At 46.6% G+C, this 18,802-nt stretch overlaps 1 protein-coding gene across 33 annotated transcripts in view; it reads right to left on the reverse strand.

Moving 5' to 3' along the window:
• Nucleotides 1-18,802, reverse strand: part of LOC124040314 (neurexin-1a) — a 631,581-nt gene that overhangs the window by 20,545 nt on the left and 592,234 nt on the right. For 22 of the 33 annotated variants that reach the window (XM_046357403.1, XM_046357409.1, XM_046357396.1 and 19 more), the window contains one exon: nt 8,777-8,864. In XM_046357403.1, coding sequence (XP_046213359.1) covers nt 8,777-8,864 — 88 coding nt within the window. The remainder of the gene's footprint in view (nt 1-8,776; nt 8,865-18,802) is intronic. The other 11 variants (XM_046357404.1, XM_046357410.1, XM_046357402.1 and 8 more) reach the window with 1 other exon arrangement.

The raw sequence follows: 18,802 nt of genomic DNA on the forward strand, positions 1-18,802 counted from the left end.
TCAAAGGGTTCTCCAAAGGCGGGACCTTTTTTTCTAAGAGTGCAGCACAGCTCTATACTCAGCCCCTAGCCCCAGGCCATCCCAGCACAGCTCTATACTCAGCCCCTAGCCCCAGGCTAATCCCAGCACAGCTCAATACTCAGCCCCTAGCCCCAGGCCATCCCAGCACAGCTCCATACTCAGCCCCTAGCACCAGGCGAATCCCAGCACAGCTCTATACTCAGCCCCTAGCCCCAGGCTAATCCCAGCACAGCTCAATACTCAGCCCCTAGCCCCAGGCCATCCCAGCACAGCTCTATACTCAGCCCCTAGCCCCAGGCCATCCCAGCACAGTTCTATACTCAGCCCCTAGCCCCAGGCCATCCCAGCACAGCTCTATACTCAGCCCCTAGCCCCAGGCTAATCCCAGCACAGCTCTATACTCAGCCCCTAGCCCCAGGCCATCCCAGCACAGCTCAGTACTCAGCCCCTAGCCCCAGGCCAACCCAGCACAGCTCTATACTCAGCCCCTAGCCCCAGGCTAATCCCACCACAGCTCTATAATCGGCCCCTAGCCCCAGGCTATCCCACCACAGCTCTATACTCAGCCCCTAGCCCCAGGCCATCCCAGCACAGCTCTATACTCAGCCCCTAGCCCCAGGCTAATCCCAGCACAGCTCTATAATCAGCCCCTAGCCCCAGGCTATCCCACCACAGCTCTATACTCAGCCCCTAGCCCCAGGCTATCCCACCACAGCTCTAGCCTTGGTCCCAGCCCTATACCACCATTTTTCACCATATATATCCCTATGTGGTCTCTTCAACCAGAGGGACCAGGGAGATGATTCAATTTGCTGCAGTGTGATCTAATCCGGCTCCTGCTGTAAGATTAGCTCTGTGTGAATGAACCTCGTGCTGCTGGCTCCGGGGATGCATCCAAAATGGCACCCTATAGGTCCAGGTCATCAGAAGTAGTGCACTAAATAGGAAACAGGGTGCGATTTGTGATGCACTAACTCGTCTCTTGCCACAGTTTACTTCCTCCCAGAGGTAAGAGAAATAAAGCAGGGCAATAAGTAAGCTGGCCTGATCGATGTCGCTTGATGGCTGTCGGGGGTTTGAGGGACGAGGGACGAGAAGGTGGGGTGAGGCCGCTGTGGGACGAGTGTCCAGTGATATAGCCTACAGCATGATCTATAATTGACCTTGGGGGAGAGAGGGGGAGGGAGAGGGCGACAGAGAGAGAGAGAGAGAGGGAAAGAGGGGGGAGGTAGAGAGCGAGAGAAAGGGCTAAATAAAGAGAGAGAGAGAGGGTGACAGAGAGAGAAAGGGAGAGAGAGAGAGTCTGCTGCCATGGGAAAGTTCCCTAAATGGAATCGTCTTGTGCGTTATTTACCTCTAGCCTTCTTTTATCTTATTTGACAGTGATGTTCTGCACTTATAGCGGGTCAGAGTCAAGGTCATTTAGGTAATTTCCTAATAATAGGGAAAAGTTCTACAACTACGTTTAATAGTCATAGTCATTTTGCAGAGTATTGAAATTCTACAGTGCTTTATTAATTTTAAAAAGTAAGTACAGTACGAAAAAGTAAGAAAAGTATGGAAATGTATGCACTCACTCTGGATAAGAGCATCTAGAAAACTCATAGTATAGCACCATAGAGGGCCAAGGAGAGCATAGCACCATAGAGAGCCAAGGAGAGCACCATAGATATCCAAGGAGAGCATAGCACCATAGAGAGCCAAGGAGAGCATAGCACCATAGAGAGCCAAGGAGAGCATCATAGAGAGCCAAGGAGAGCATAGCACCATAGAGAGCCAAGGAGAGCATAGCACCATAGAGAGCCAAGGAGAGCATCATAGACAGCCAAGGAGAGCATAGCACCATAGAAAGCCAAGGAGATCATAGCAACATAGAGAGCCAAGGAGAGCATAGCACCATAGATATCCAAGGAGAGCACCATAGATATCCAAGGAGAGCATAGCACCATAGAGAGCCAAGGAGAGCATAGCACCATAGATATCCAAGGAGAGCACCATAGATATCCAAGGAGAGCACCATAGATATCCAAGGAGAGCACCATAGATATCCAAGGAGAGCACCATAGATATCCAAGGAGAGCATAGCACCATAGAGAGCCAAGGAGAGCATAGCACCATAGAGAGCCAAGGGGGCACCATAGCAAGGAGTGGGACAGTACAGTAACAGTAACCTGAGAAACTGTCCTAGGCTGCATCAGTGACAGAGGATCCAGTCCTTCATGGTTGGCTGGCTGCACTGTCACAGATCCAGTGCTGAGCGCTCCACCAAGTGTGTGAATGGCCCTGAACGTAGATATTAATCAGGATGTGGTGTTAGACAGCTGTCACCAGGGGAGCCCAGCAGAACCGGTGTCAAATCTCCCCTCGCTAGCAAGAGAGGGAAAGGAAGGATACCTAGGATATTCTGTTTGGGGAAGGAGTGTGTGCCTCTAAAGCATCCACACTGGAGCACACTCTTTCCCTTGACAGATCACCTTGTCACAGACAGAGACTATGCTGCAATGCTCACGAAACTATGAGATGATGTGGTAAATGCAAACCTGTAATGCTAACTAATTGACTTGCTTGATGTACTCATCTCTCTCATTTTGGGCTCCCGAGTGATGCTGCGGTCTAAGGCACTGCATCTCAGTGCTAAAGGCATCACTACAGACCCTAGTTCGATTCCAGACCGTATCACAACCGGCCGTGACTGGGAGTCCCATAGGACGGCGCACAATTGGCCCAGTGTTGTCCGGATTAGGGTTTGGCCGGGGTAGGCCATCATTGTAAATAAGAATTTGTTCTTAATTGACTTGCCTAGTTAAATAAAATAACAAATAAAAATCTCATTGCATTGCTTTCTTGACTAAGGTAAGCAGATCTAACATGGAACAGTCTCCTTGGGTATATGAGCAGTCTAGATGTGTCCAGCCTGGACTGTGATATATGTATGAACACTGGGTATTAGATCATTAGTATGTAGCCTAACAGACCAGTACTGGTACAACAGACTACCTCAATACAGACAGATGGACAGCCTGGATGTACAAGAGACAGACAAACAGTAGTCTGAGAGTGCTGTGGGGTAGACATTCATTTAGTTCTGGCTTTATTACTGCATACAGATCGATACAGACAGAGCTAAGGCCTTACGTCTGGACCTAGTAGTTCTCCCTTTCTGTCGATCCACTCGGTGCTCATTAGAAAAGCACCAGGGTCACCTGCTATCTGTGGCAAGGTGGGAAGATTCAATTCCAGGATAATAGGAACATTATAAACATACACATTTTTACCACAGATTATCAGGAGAAATGTGGTAACACTGTATGTACAATATGCACTGTGTTTATGTAGCATAAGTTAACATTTAGCAATACATGTTTAAAAAGCTGGATTCTAGTGTCGTCTAGAAGGTTTTACTGTATCTGTTAGTATGATTACAGAACTTGCATTTCACTTCTTAAGAAATGTAGATATTCTGCAATTCAATATGTGGTTTATTATCGTAAGATTGATAGTGCAAGTTGTGTCAGCAAGCGATATGTCAAAGCCTCCTTCCCTAGCAGCGGTACCAAAAAGTAAACAGAGAAATGCTTTCAATTTGTTTACAAATTGTCTACAGTACCTGGCATTGAGATTAGAAGGTATTTTATGAGAAACATTTTCATAGCAACTTATTTTTGCTGGGATACTCTATGTTAGCACAAAGCTTTCAGAATGTAGCTATTATTGCTAGTCAAGCAACCCGATTGAGTTTTTTCACCTTTCAGAGTGAATCGGTACACATGGAGACTTATAGTCTGTCATTAAACAATTTTCATTTTTTCACCTTTTAGTGTGAATCGGTACACATGGAGACTTATAGTCTGTCATTAAACAATTTTCGTTTTTTCACCTTTTAGTGTGAATCGGTAAACATGGTGTTAGTAAACGATTGAGTTTTTTCACCTTTCAGAGTGAATCGGTAAACATGGAGACTTATAGTCTGTCAGTAAATGCATCCTTGAACCTGAACTAGAAGGCGCTTGGCTGAAAAGAGTTTCATCGCGAGAGAGGCGAGAGTGTTGTTGTGTTGTCTCAGAGGACAGTTACTGTTAAGAGGGTGTTTGTTTGTTTGTTTGTTTGTTTGTTTGTTCCCCGAGCGTGTCGTCTATTTGTGTGTGAGCGAGAGTATGTGAGATTGTGTGTGCGAGTGTTTGTGTGTTTATGTGTTTTCCTAGGAGACAATACAAAAACAATGACAGCGCTCCACAAGATGTCATGTGTAATCAGCGCCTCCTAAACGCTGGTGTACGTGACACAACAGCATGCTAGTCCTACTGACTGGCTGTTATGAGTTTACTGGAATTCATTACATTTGGGACTCAACAAGCCTACAAGGGAAAAAAAACATGTATTAGCTATACACACTTATAGTGGAACCAGAGACCGGTTTTGAAAACATCAAATGATTAGGATTATGTTTATTCAATATTGAATATATTCATACCTGTCCCAAATGAGATCATCCAAAAATGAATCAACTAGCTAGCTACTGAACAAGTGAAGTCAGAACAGCCTATCTACACTCATTGATATGATCTTTAGGAATCACAGTGGAGTATGAGGATTACCATTAGGCATTATCTTATTGTAGCCTTTACTTCTATGAATTAATATTTGACATATGTGGTGTGAGGCAAGGTTGTGGGTCAAGTCCATTTCAATTCAGCCAATTTAAAAAGTAAACTGGAATAGAACTCCCAACAAGAACCCTGGTGGGGAACTGACTATGAGTGTGATCGTGACTCACAGAAAGACTGGTGGTACGGTGACAGACTGGTGGTACGGTGACAGACTGGTGGTCCGGTGACAGACTGGTGGTACGGTGAGAGACTAGTGGTACGGTGACAGACTGGTGGTACGGAGACAGACTGGTGGTCCGGTGACAGACTGGTGGTACGGAGACAGACTGGTGGTACGGTGACAGACTGGTGGTACGGTGAGAGACTAGTGGTACGGTGACAGACTGGTGGTACGGAGACAGACTGGTGGTCCGGTGACAGACTGGTGGTACGGAGACAGACTGGTGGTACGGTGACAGACTGGTGGTACGGTGACAGACTGGTGGTACGGTGAGAGACTGGTGGTACGGTGACAGACTGGTGGTACGGTGACAGACTGGTGGTACGGTGACAGACTGGTGGTACGGTGAGAGACTAGTGGTACAGTGAGAGACTGGTGGTACGGAGACAGACTGGTGGTACGGAGAGAGACTGGTGGTACGGTGAGAGACTAGTGGTACGGTGAGAGACTGAGAGACTGGTACGGTGAGAGACTGGCGGTATGGTGAGAGACTGGCGGTATGGTGAGAGACTGGCGGTACAGTGAGAGACTGGCGGTATGGTGAGAGACTGGCGGTATGGTGAGAGACTGGCGGTATGGTGGGAGACTAGCGGTATGGTGGGAGACTAGCGGTACGATGACAGACTGATGGTAGGGAAGAGACTAGCAGTATGATGACAGACTGGTGGTAGGGAAGAGACTAGCGGTACGATGACAGACTGGCGGTATGGTGAGAGACTAGCGGTACGATGACAGACTGATGGTAGGGAAGAGACTAGCTGTATGATGACAGACTGGTGGTAGGGAAGAGACTAGCAGTACGGTGACAGACTTGTGGTAGGTAAGAGACTAGCGGTACGATGACAGACTGGTGGTACGGTGACAGACTGGTGGTAGGGTGAGAGACTGGCGGTATGGTGAGCGACTGGCTGTATAGTGAGAGACTGGCGGTATGGTGAGAGACTGGTGGTACGGTGAGAGACTGGTGGTAGGGAAGGGTCTGGCGGTACGGTGGGAGACTAGCGATACGATGACAAACTGGTGGTACGGTGACAGACTGGTGGTAGGTAAGAGACTAGCGGTACGATGACAGACTGGTGGTATGGTGACAGACTGGTGGTATAGTGAGAGACTGGCGGTAGGGAAGAGACTAGCGGTACGGTGACAGACTGATGGTATGGAAGGGACTGGCGGTACGGTGACAGACTGGTGGTAGGGAAGGACTGGCGGTACGGTGACAGACTGGTGGTAGGGAAGGGACTGGCGGTACGGTGACAGACTGGTGGTAGGGAAGGGACTGGCGGTACGGTGACAGACTGGTGGTAGGGAAGGGACTGGCGGTACGGTGACAGACTGGTGGTAGGGAAGGGACTGGCGGTACGGTGACAGACTGGTGGTAGGGAAGAGACTAGCAGTAAGATGACAGACTGGTGGTAGGGAAGGGACTAGCGGTACGATGACAGACTGGTGGTACGGTGACAGACTGGTGGTAGGGTGAGAGACTGGCGGTATGGTGAGAGACTGGCGGTATAGTGAGAGACTGGTGGTAGGGAAGAGACTAGTGGTACAGTGACAGACTGGTGGTAGGGAAGGGACTGGCGGTACGGTGATAGACTGGTGGTAGGGAAGGGACTGGCGGTACGGTGACAGACTGGTGGTAGGGAAGAGACTAGCAGTAAGATGACAGACTGGTGGTACTGAAGAGACTAGCGGTACAGTGACAGACTGGTGGTAGGGAAGGGACTGGTGGTACGGTGATAGACTGGTGGTAGGGAAGAGACTAGCGGTACGGTGACAGACTGGTGGTAGGGAAGGGACTGGCGGTACGGTGATAGACTGGTGGTAGGGAAGGGACTGGCGGTACGGTGACAGACTGGTGGTAGGGAAGGGACTGGCGGTACGGTGATAGACTGGTGGTAGGGAAGAGACTAGTGGTACAGTGACAGACTGGTGGTAGGGAAGGGACTGGCGGTACGGTGATAGACTGGTGGTAGGGAAGGGACTGGCGGTACGGTGACAGACTGGTGGTAGGGAAGGGACTGGCGGTATGGTGACAGACTGGTGGTAGGGAAGAGACTAGTGGTACAGTGACAGACTGGTGGTAGGGAAGGGACTGGCGGTACGGTGATAGACTGGTGGTAGGGAAGGGACTGGCGGTACGGTGACAGACTGGTGGTAGGGAAGAGACTAGCAGTAAGATGACAGACTGGTGGTACTGAAGAGACTAGCGGTACAGTGACAGACTGGTGGTAGGGAAGGGACTGGTGGTACGGTGATAGACTGGCGGTAGGGAAGAGACTAGCGGTACGGTGACAGACTGATGGTATGGAAGGGACTGGCGGTACGGTGACAGACTGGTGGTAGGGAAGGACTGGCGGTACGGTGACAGACTGGTGGTAGGGAAGGGACTGGCGGTACGGTGACAGACTGGTGGTAGGGAAGGGACTGGCGGTACGGTGACAGACTGGTGGTAGGGAAGGGACTGGCGGTACGGTGACAGACTGGTGGTAGGGAAGGGAACGGTGACAGACTGGTGGTAGGGAAGAGACTAGCAGTAAGATGACAGACTGGTGGTAGGGAAGGGACTAGCGGTACGATGACAGACTGGTGGTACGGTGACAGACTGGTGGTAGGGTGAGAGACTGGCGGTATGGTGAGAGACTGGCGGTATAGTGAGAGACTGGTGGTAGGGAAGAGACTAGTGGTACAGTGACAGACTGGTGGTAGGGAAGGGACTGGCGGTACGGTGATAGACTGGTGGTAGGGAAGGGACTGGCGGTGGTGACAGACTGGTGGTAGGGAAGAGACTAGCAGTAAGATGACAGACTGGTGGTACTGAAGAGACTAGCGGTACAGTGACAGACTGGTGGTAGGGAAGGGACTGGTGGTACGGTGATAGACTGGTGGTAGGGAAGAGACTAGCGGACGGTGACAGACTGGTGGTAGGGAAGGGACTGGCGGTACGGTGATAGACTGGTGGTAGGGAAGGGACTGGCGGTACGGTGACAGACTGGTGGTAGGGAAGGGACTGGCGGTACGGTGATAGACTGGTGGTAGGGAAGAGACTAGTGGTACAGTGACAGACTGGTGGTAGGGAAGGGACTGGCGGTACGGTGATAGACTGGTGGTAGGGAAGGGACTGGCGGTACGGTGACAGACTGGTGGTAGGGAAGGGACTGGCGGTATGGTGACAGACTGGTGGTAGGGAAGAGACTAGTGGTACAGTGACAGACTGGTGGTAGGGAAGGGACTGGCGGTACGGTGATAGACTGGTGGTAGGGAAGGGACTGGCGGTACGGTGACAGACTGGTGGTAGGGAAGAGACTAGCAGTAAGATGACAGACTGGTGGTACTGAAGAGACTAGCGGTACAGTGACAGACTGGTGGTAGGGAAGGGACTGGTGGTACGGTGATAGACTGGTGGTAGGGAAGAGACTAGCGGTACGGTGACAGACTGGTGGTAGGGAAGGGACTGGCGGTACGGTGATAGACTGGTGGTAGGGAAGGGACTGGCGGTACGGTGACAGACTGGTGGTAGGGAAGGGACTGGCGGTACGGTGATAGACTGGTGGTAGGGAAGGGACTGGCGGTACGGTGACAGACTGGTGGTAGGGAAGAGACTAGCAGTAAGATGACAGACTGGTGGTACTGAAGAGACTAGCGGTACAGTGACAGACTGGTGGTAGGGAAGGGACTGGTGGTACGGTGATAGACTGGTGGTAGGGAAGAGACTAGCGGTACGGTGACAGACTGGTGGTAGGGAAGGGACTGGCGGTACGGTGATAGACTGGTGGTAGGGAAGGGACTGGCGGTACGGTGATAGACTGGTGGTAGGGAAGAGACTAGCGGTACAGTGACAGACTGGTGGTAGGGAAGGGACTGGCGGAACGGTGAGAGACTGACTGACAGCGACACCAAGAGAGAAGAGGAATAAAAAGAGATGACTAACCTAACCCACCTGAGCTCGGCTCACAGGGATCAATGTCCTCGTCATCGCTCGGACACTCCGCAGATGCCACCAGCAGATCATCCGTCGTCTGGAGGAAATAGAGAGAAAAAGAGAGGGTTAGGAATGAGAGAAGGGGCAGTTTAACAGTATAATAATGAAGAACTTCAGTGAAACTGGTCATGAACGGTTTACACCCCGACATTGTATTAAAGGGATAGTGCGAGATTAAGCAGTCGTTTCTACTTACTCAGAGTCAGATGAACTCATGGATACTATTTTAGCATGCAAGCTGTATCAGTAGACTTCCAGTCATTGTTCTAACTATATTTAGCCTTGGTTCCAAAACTACCTCTATCTTCCTTCATACTGGACACAGACATATAAAAATGGAATCATCTGACTCAAGCAGAGAAATAGAGGAGAGACATTTTAACAGTAAACTGAGATAGATTTCTGTTCCAATCCACACCTCCAAACCCATCACACTATCAATACCCTAGAATCTAAAGGGTTTGATTGAAGAAATCAAGAGAGAAAGACGGATTAGAATGGAACCCTGGAAACTCATACTGCTTAGCTGGGGGATCAAATACAGTTGTAGTCGGCTAACGGTCACAAAAGCAGCTGCTGCAATACACTGCTACCCAGGCGACACCACTGTCCTAACAGAAATGAGATTTGATTATCGAGGAACAATAGATAGTAAAGTTCACAGCAATTGTCAACTCAAACTAAGCTCATACTGAGGAACAGCCAGTGTGCTGAAACAAATAGCCCTCCAAGGGATTGTTTAGTGCCATCACCAAACACCACTGACATTTAGAGGGCACAGACTGGTGGCAGCTTAAAAAAAAAGATTGGAAAGCCCAAAGAGCAAACCTGTGATAGGCTGTGAAAGAAAGTCTACAAAATCATTATATATTTTAGGTGTCATTTCCTTTTACTGTCTGTTTGACTCAATAGAGTTTTGACAAAGTCAAGCAATGTTAAGAACAAACTTGGTGGAAAAGGCTGGGATGTAATACACTGTTCCTATACTCTATGTTCAACCTTCCAGACTTACTGCATCCCTCACCCTAGGTTCAACACCCAAGGTCCCACACCCAAGGTCCCACACCGTAGGTCCCACACCCAAGGTCCCACACCCAAGGTCCCACACCGTAGGTCCCACACCGTAGGTCCCTCTCACCCTAGCAGACTAAACCAAAGACAACAGCACTGACTCTCAAGGAAATCAGGAGAAAAGGGCAAACAGAAAATAGACGACTATCGCCGGGTAGAAAGTGAAAAGTGGTGTAAAACATTATGCTGCAAAGTTATTTTATGGTCTAGCCCGGGGCCGTCTGATCAAACCACTGCAGTAAAGGTTGTTTCATTTGAGGCATAGCAGGCAGGCAGCATGGTTAGACAGCAGTGGGCTCTAAAGGAGTGTGTGTGTGTGAGTTTGTGTGTGTGAGTTCAGACCATCACTTTTTCCATCATGTTGTTACGTTACAGCCTTATTCTAACATGGATTAAATTAATGTTTTTCCTGATCAATCTACACACAATACCCCATAATAACAAAGTGAAAACAGTTTGACATTTTTGCAAATGTATTACAAATAAAAAACAGAAATACGTATTCATACTTTGCTATGAGACTCAAAATTGAGCTCAGGTGCATCCTGTTTCCATTGATCATCATTGAAATGTTTCTACAACTTGGAGTCCACCTGTTGTAAATGCAATTGATTGGACATGATGACATGATTTGGAAATAAACACATCTGTTTATATAAGGTCCCACAGTTGACAGTGCATGTCAGAGCAAAAACCAAGCCATGAGGTTGAATGAATTTTCCCTAGAGCTCCGAGACAGGATTGTGTCGAGGCACGGATCTGGGGAAGGGTACAAAAATGACTGCAGCATTGAAGGTCACCCAGAACACAGTGGCCTCAATCATTCTTAAATGGAAGAAGTTTGGCACAACAAAGACTCTTCCTAGAGCTGGCTGCCCGGCCAAACTGAGCAATTGGGGGAGAAGAGCCCTAGTCAGAGAGATGATCAAGAACCCGATGGTCACACTGACAGAGCTCCAGAGTTCCTCTGTGTAGATGGGAGAAACTTCCAGAAGGACAACCATCTTTACAGCACTCCACCAATCAGGCCTTTATAGTAAAGTGGCCAGACGGAAGCCACTCCTCAGTAAAAGGAACATGACAGCCCGCTTGTTTGCCAAAGGGCATCTAAAGGATTTTTAGACCATGAGAAACAAGTTTCCCTTGTCTGATGAAACCAAGTGCAAACTCTGGCTTGAATGGCAAGCGTCACATTTGGAGGAAAACAGGCCAATACCATCCCTACGGTGAAGCATGGTGATGGAAGAATCGTGCTCTGGGGATGTTTTTCAGGGACTGGGAGACTAATCAGGATCAAGGGAAAGAAGAACGGAGCAAAGTACAGAGAGATCCTTAATGAAAACCTGCTCCAGAGCGCTCAGGACCTCAGACTGGGGCAAAGGTTCACCTTCCAACAGGGCAACGGCAGCATAGCCAAGACAATGCAGGAATGGCTTCAGGACAAGTCTCTGAATGTCCTTGAGTGACCCAGTCAGAGCCCGCACTTGAACCCGATCAAACATCTCTGGAGAGACATGAAAATAGCTGTGCAGCGATGCTCCCCATCCAACCTGACAGAGCTTGAGAGGAGCTGCAGAGAAGAATGGGAGAAACTCCCCAAATACAGGTGTGCCAAGCTTGTAGTGTCGTACCCATGAAGACTTGATGCTGTAATCACTGTCAAAGGTGCTTCAAGTATTCAAGTATTGAGTAAAGGGTCTGAATACTTTTCTAAATGTGATATTTATGTATCTTTTATTTGAGAAATTCGCAAACATTTCTAAATACCTGTTTTGGCTTTGTCATTATAGGGTAATGTGTGTAGATTGTTGAGGAAAAAACACTATTTAATACATTTTGGAATAAGGCTGTAACGTAACAACATGTAGAAAAAGTGAAGTGGTCTGAATACTTTCAGAATGCACTGTGTGTGTGTGTACAGTATGTGTGTGTATATGTGTGTGTACAGTATGTGTGTGTACAGTATGTGTGTGTGTGTATATGTGTGTGCACAGTATGTGTGTACGTGTCTGCGTGTGTGCGTGTGCACAGTATGTGTGCGTGTGTTGGCGTATCTATGCGCGGGTGTGTGTGTGAGCATATGACAGCACAAGGCTCACAGCAGGCTCTGTCTACAGTTCCTCATTTTAATGTACTGTTTGTCTCTTACAGAACCCTGTTTGGGAAGGTTTACCTGCAGGGTTTGCCTTGGGCTGTGGATGTGGTAGAGGCTTCTGCTTATTGGTTCTCTGTACACCTGCCATTTGACAAGCTAGTTAGATATCAAGGTTCCACTTACTTCAACGGTATTCAGGTTATTTGATACCAACTACCTAATCAGTTCCAAAGCAATACAGAGCACTGCTATGAAGTGAATGAATATGTGAAAGTATAAAAAAAGAATGGATTGAACATAGGATTTAATGCTGGTTGTTAACCTAGAAATGTTGTCTTTAGGTTATACATGACAATAGGAACCGAACACAGCTGGTTAGATTAGCATCGATCTATGCCTAGCAAATTACAGGTGTTGTCATCAATCACTGTCCAATTCTCTTCTATAATGTGTTTTCTTTGTCACTGTAATGTAATTTATAACATATCAAACATGACCTCACCCCATGTCTTCAAGTCAAGTAGTAGATCAGACCTGTCGAAAATAGATAAACAAACTATGTTCATAAAATCTTTAAGTAGCTAGGAGACCAGACCAGATGAATATAGATCAACAAACCATGTTCATACGATCTTTATGTAGCTAGCAGACCAGACCAGACGAATATAGATCAACAAACCATGTTCATATGATCTTTCAGTAGCTAGCAGACCAGACCAGATGAATATAGATCAACAAACCATGTTCATATGATCTTTCAGTAGCTAGCAGACCAGACCAGACAAATATAGATCAACAAACCATGTTCATATGATCTTTCAGTAGCTAGCAGACCAGACCAGACCAGACGAATATAGATCAACAAACCATGTTCATAAGATCTTTCAGTAGCTAGCAGACCAGACCAGACAAATATAGATCAACAAACCATGTTCATATGATCTTTCAGTAGCTAGCAGACCAGACCAGACCAGACGAATATAGATCAACAAACCATGTTCATAAGATCTTTCAGTAGCTAGCAGACCAGACCAGACGAATATAGATCAACAAACCATGTTCATATGATCTTTCAGTAGCTAGCAGATCCAGACACATACACTGTAGATCAGTGGAGGCTGCTGAGGGGAGAACAGCTCATAATAATGGCTGGAATGGAGCGAATGGAATGGCATCAAACACATGGAAACCATGGAAACCATATGTTTTATGTATTTGATACCCAGTGGTGTGTTATTCCAGTCCTTGAGGGCCTGATTGGTGTCACAGTTTTGCCCCAGCCCAGCTAACACACCTAAAGATCACCTAATCATGATCTTCAGTGATTAATCAGCTGTGTTTGCTCGGGAAGGAGAAACAGTGTGACACCAATCAGGCCCTGGAGGACTGAGTTGCCCACCCCTGCATTACACTGATTCCTCTCCAGTAATTATCATGAGCCCGTCCTCCCCAATTAAGGTGCCACCATCCTCCTGTGCTGTAGATCAAGATGAGCCAACCCTGCTCTGCTTAGAGCGTTGTGGCAGAGAAAGAGGTTAAGTTTTTGGTATATTTGAGCTTGATGATTTCTTTGTCTAATGTCATCCATAACATTTCTAACATGACCTAATGCACGAGTCTTCAAGTAGCTAGCAAAACTGCTCAGAGGTTTGTGGCAGAGAGAGAAAGGAGAGGCCCAGGTTATTTAGTTTTTTAGTACATCTGTTCTCGGTGAGGCTCGGTGAGGCCTGCCTGGGAAAGTCGTCCAAATGTAAATTTAATTTGCTGTGCATGAGTCTGATATACAGTGTCGTCCCAGAGTCAGCCTGGCCAGATGGCAGAGCCAGCGGATCAAGGGAATGCCACATTCATCACCGGGGCGATGTGATTTGTTTTTCCTGGCGGGGGATTCCTGACACTCCCCCTCCTGCAGCTACACTGAGTAGGAACCGACAGACAGCGATTTCTTTCTTTCTGTTGTTCTCTCTCTTTCGTTCTATCTCTCTTTCATTCTCTCTCTCTCTCTCTCTCTCTCTCTCTCTCTCTCTCTCTCTCTCTCTCTCTCTCTCTCTCTCTCTCTCTCTCTCTCTCTCTCTCTCTCTCTCTCTCTTTCTTTCTTTCTGCTGTTCTTTCTTTCTGTTGTTTCTCTCTCTCTTGCTCTCTCTCTCTCTCTCTCTCTTTCATTCTGCTGTTATTTCTTTCTGTTCTCTCTCTCTCTCTCTCTCTCACTCTCAACCTCTGTTTCTGTCTTTCTATCTATTGCTGTCTCTGTGTATTTCTCTCTCTCGTTCTCTCTCTCTGCTCTCTTTGTGTTTCTCTCTCTCACTGTTTCTCTCTCTCTCTCTTTGTGTTTCTCTCTCTCTCTTGTTCTCTCTCTCTCTGTTGTTCTCTCTCTCTCTGTTGTTCTCTCTCTCTTTCTGTCATTCTCGTTCTCTCTCTCTGCTCTCTTTGTGTTTCTCTCTCTCACTGTTTCTCTCTCTCTCTCTCTCTGTTGTTCTCTCTCTCTCTGTTGTTCTCTCTCTCTTTCTGTCATTCTCGTTCTCTCTCTCTGCTCTCTTTGTGTTTCTCTCTCTCACTGTTTCTCTCTCTCTCTCTCTGTTGTTCTCTCTCTCTCTGTTGTTCTCTCTCTCTTTCTGTCATTCTCGTTCTCTCTCTCTGCTCTCTTTGTGTTTCTCTCTCTCACTGTTTCTCTCTCTCTCTCTGTTGTTCTCTCTCTCTCTTTCTGTCATTCTCGTTCTCTCTCTCTGCTCTCTTTGTGTTTCTCTCTCTCACTGTTTTTCTCTCTCTCTCTCTGTTGTTCTCTCTCTCTTTCTGTCATTCTCGTTCTCTCTCTCTGCTCTCTTTGTGTTTCTCTCTCTCACTGTTTCTCTCTCTCTCTCTGTTGTTCTCTCTCTCTTTCTGTCATTCTCGTTCTCTCTCTGCTCTCTTTGTGTTTTCTCTCTCTCTCTGTTGTTCTCTCTCTCTTCTGTTGTTCTCTCTCTCTCTTTCTGTTGTTCTCGCTCTTTCTTTCATTCATTCTTTCTTTCTGCCATTCTCATTCTCTTTCCCTCTCTCTCTTTCTCTTTCTCTCTGTTTCTGTCTGTGGCTCTCTGTTTCCCTCTTTCTTTCTTTCTTTCTTTCTTTCTTTCTTTCTTTCTTTCTTTCTTTCTTTCTTTCTTTCTTTCTTTCTCTCTCTCTTTCCTTCTCTCTCAATGTCTGTATTTCTCTCTCTCTCTCTCTCTCTCTCTCTCTCTCTCTCTCTCTCTCTCTCTCTCTCTCTCTCTCTCTCTCTCTCTCTCTCTCTCTCTCTCTCTCTCTCTCTCTCTCTCTCTCTCTCTCTCTCTCTCTCTCTCTCTCTCTCTCTCTCTCTCTCTCTCTCTCTCTCTCTCTCTCTCTTTGTCTATCTCTTCCTCCTACATAAATTGTGCCTCATATGAGGATAATCATGTACATTGTACTTCATGGGTGCATGACCAGATGAACAGGCATGTAATATATGTTACATGTAATATTGTACTGTAAATATTACATCTCAGATCTCATCTCCAGTAGTGACAGGGACAGTGTCAAAGCACTGAATGTCAAAGCACTGACAACCATTAGCCAGTGATGGTGTTGAAAATATATAGCATGTAGTTTTCCTACCATACGACACATCTGAACCAAATCAACCAATCTTTGACCCCATCTTATTTAAAGCATTAACCTTGGGCTCTCATACGTACATATCTTACACCTGAGACAGAGGTAAGCCCGTAAAACAAACCATAAATGAATGCACATGCCACTTGGCACAGGTATGCCAGGTCGGATTAGTGTGTAGGTCAACATTTTGATGCGGTGTTGACCCTGTCGAAATCCAATAACATTACAGATTCATGGTGTGACCTCTCTCGCGCTCTGATTCTCTCTCTCAGAGATCTGTTTCCAATGGCAATCTAATGCTGGTTATGTGAGGGGCTTACAAAAAAAATGTGTGTCACTACTGGGATGAAAACAGTGACAGTCTCAGCCTAACTTCAGTCCCATGCTATGAAGAAATATATTCATATATTTAGATGGCAGCGCAAGGACATAATATACAATTCTATTTTTTTTTACACCATAATGATAATCTGATAATTGGAGGGTGCAATACACTCTCTCCACCTTTCATCACATTACCATGCCAACAGCATCGTACCCCCGTCAAACACACTCTAGCAGACAAACATTGGAGCAGCTAGGTAGTCATCCATTCATCTCTAGTGTTTCCAAAGTGCTGAAAGTAAGGCCTTGGGGCAGGTAGGGGCTCGTTAATATTGTGCTGCAGCCTAAAGTGCTGAAGGAAGCCATGTTCTAGCGTAGTTTAGTGCAGTGTGGGTACTGTACAGATACTCATCATTAATCTGATCTCAGCTATAGGCTTTGCTTGGGGCAGATGCAAACATGTCCCAGACACTGTTAGCCAATTACACAAACAAGAAGTAATAAGGACGGTTCAGGGTAACACATTACTTAACCAACAGGTTGAGTACAACAGATTAGTCAATGAATACTGACAAATATTCAGCAGCATGACAGTACTAGTGGTAGCTGGTGGTAGCTCACTCCACCAGTGCTGGTGAAAAGTAGAATATAACTGGAACATACTGCAAATTGGAAGGGAGATGCAAAAAAGTATATATATGTCATCTCTCTGAATAGTTGTCATTTAGTCAGATATTACAGATACTTATGGAGGATTGTATGGAGAATTATAAGGTTGAAAATGCTCACTATATGAGCTATATCATCACGAGGGGTTTTAAACACTCTGGCAAAGAGGGGCATTCCACGACGCCAACATAATGTCTGTGCTCACGTGGGTGTGGTCACTGTCACGCTGGTATGAATTATTTGAGAGACTGGAGCAGGGTTTTTATTTCACCCAAATTACGGCATGCCGTGTAAGGGCACCGGGCGAAGAACAAACACGTAACAAGACACACAGGGTAGAAACCCAAAACAACACACGGGACGAGACACGTAATCATCTGCGCAATCCACAAGGGCACAAAAGCCCAAAACACACAGCACAGGTACTCACAAGCACCAAAGGACAGCCCACACTAATGGACAGCCCAATGAAAACCAAAGGGCACATATATACAAATGATAATCTGTGGGAATAGGGGACAGGTTTGCGTGATGAAAGTTCTGGAGGGATCCGTGACAGTCACAGTGACATCCGTGACAGAACTTTTATGTGAAAAATAATTCTCATTTAGCTGGCAAACATCTAATTTCATCGTCTCTCAAATCGTTTCATATTTAATCATATAAATTCCACAACATTTAGATGTAAACCTGACAACTGGGAAATATACACTGTCAGAGATGTTGTTCTACCATCTTTAATGACATCACAAAAATGTAATGCATTCGTCAGGATTGTTCTTTAAATACCCACAAACCATTCCAAATGTTTGGTTTACGGAAATATTGTTTCATTATCCAATCTCGGATGTTACTTTACTAGAAAATCTCTCTCTCTGTTGCAACAAAGGGATTTTTAACTTCCATTTCTGCAAAATGGGAGAGAGAGTCATAACACGGCCAACTTTGCAAATAAATTCATAAAAAATCCTACAATGTGATTTTCCAGATGTTTTTTCTAACTTTGTCTGTCATAGTTGAACTGTACCTATGATGGAAATTACAGGCCTCTCTCATCTTTTTAAGTGGGAGAACTTGCACAATTGGTGGCTGACTAAATACTTTTTTGCCCCACTGTATATTTGCAAAAAGGGTGATCAAATTAAAATCCTACATCTGCAAGCACTACCCAGTGACATGGACAGACTGGTGTGCCACACAGTGTGAACACAGGTGTTAGAAGTGCGGATATCGACTGGCTTTGGTCTCTGACACCGATTGAGCCATTCAGACTGATTTGAACCTGGAAGTCTGAGCCGACTCAGTCGGTGGAGAGGTCGTCACTCCTTCAGCTCTGTCACGCTTCTATTCGATCCAAGAAGATTGATCACACTTTCCCTTAATTGGACTGGACTGGCCTGGCTGTCCAGCAGTTGCATGGTCTGACTGTCTGTGTGTGGTTTGCTTTCTAGAGGATCAGTGTCAGCAATCCAGCCGGCCCGGGACAGGTCATCTACAACCTCAACACGTACAGGCATGTGTACACATGTGAACACTGCTGACTGTACACTGCTCCACAAACCCCCATCTCTGCTCTTAGTGGCAAATGTCACACAAGACTCTGCCCCTCACAATGAAGGTAGACGGCTATCAAACAAGGGATATCCAATATAACGTGATATAAAACTTGCCGTCATCTTTCTCTATAACGCTGCAGTCGAGCGGATATATTATATCCTTGCTAATGCATCTTATGAAATCTTCCTCTGAACAATTTGTTTGTTTCTGCCACCTCTCCATTCTTCCAGCTTGACAATAATGAACAGAGGGAAAGCTGGTCCTTTGGGAAAGCTTGGCTGAGTGCTGAGTGCTGCGATAGCTCATCGGTTCTGTAGCAGGAAGCGAGGTGGAGGAGACACCTCTGTACTGTGTGTGTGTGTGTGTGTGTGTGTGTGTGTGTGTGTGTGTGTGTGTGTGTGTGTGTGTGTGTGTGTGTGTGTGTGTGTGTGTGTGTGTGTGTGTGTGTGTGTGTGTGTGTGTGTGTGTGTGTGTGTGTGTGTGTGTGTGTGTGTGTGTGTGTGTGTGTGTACGACAACTTCTCTGTGATGACCTGACGGCAGTGTCAGCTCGTCTCTACAGATCACTGTGGTGTTTCTTTCCCCCACATTGTTTTCTCTCTGGTCTAATTTGATGAATGCTCTCTGGCACACAACGTCTCTTTGGAGACGGACTGA

The sequence above is a fragment of the Oncorhynchus gorbuscha genome, linkage group LG07 (genome assembly GCF_021184085.1).
Source record: "Oncorhynchus gorbuscha isolate QuinsamMale2020 ecotype Even-year linkage group LG07, OgorEven_v1.0, whole genome shotgun sequence".
Lineage (NCBI taxonomy): Eukaryota > Metazoa > Chordata > Actinopteri > Salmoniformes > Salmonidae > Oncorhynchus > Oncorhynchus gorbuscha.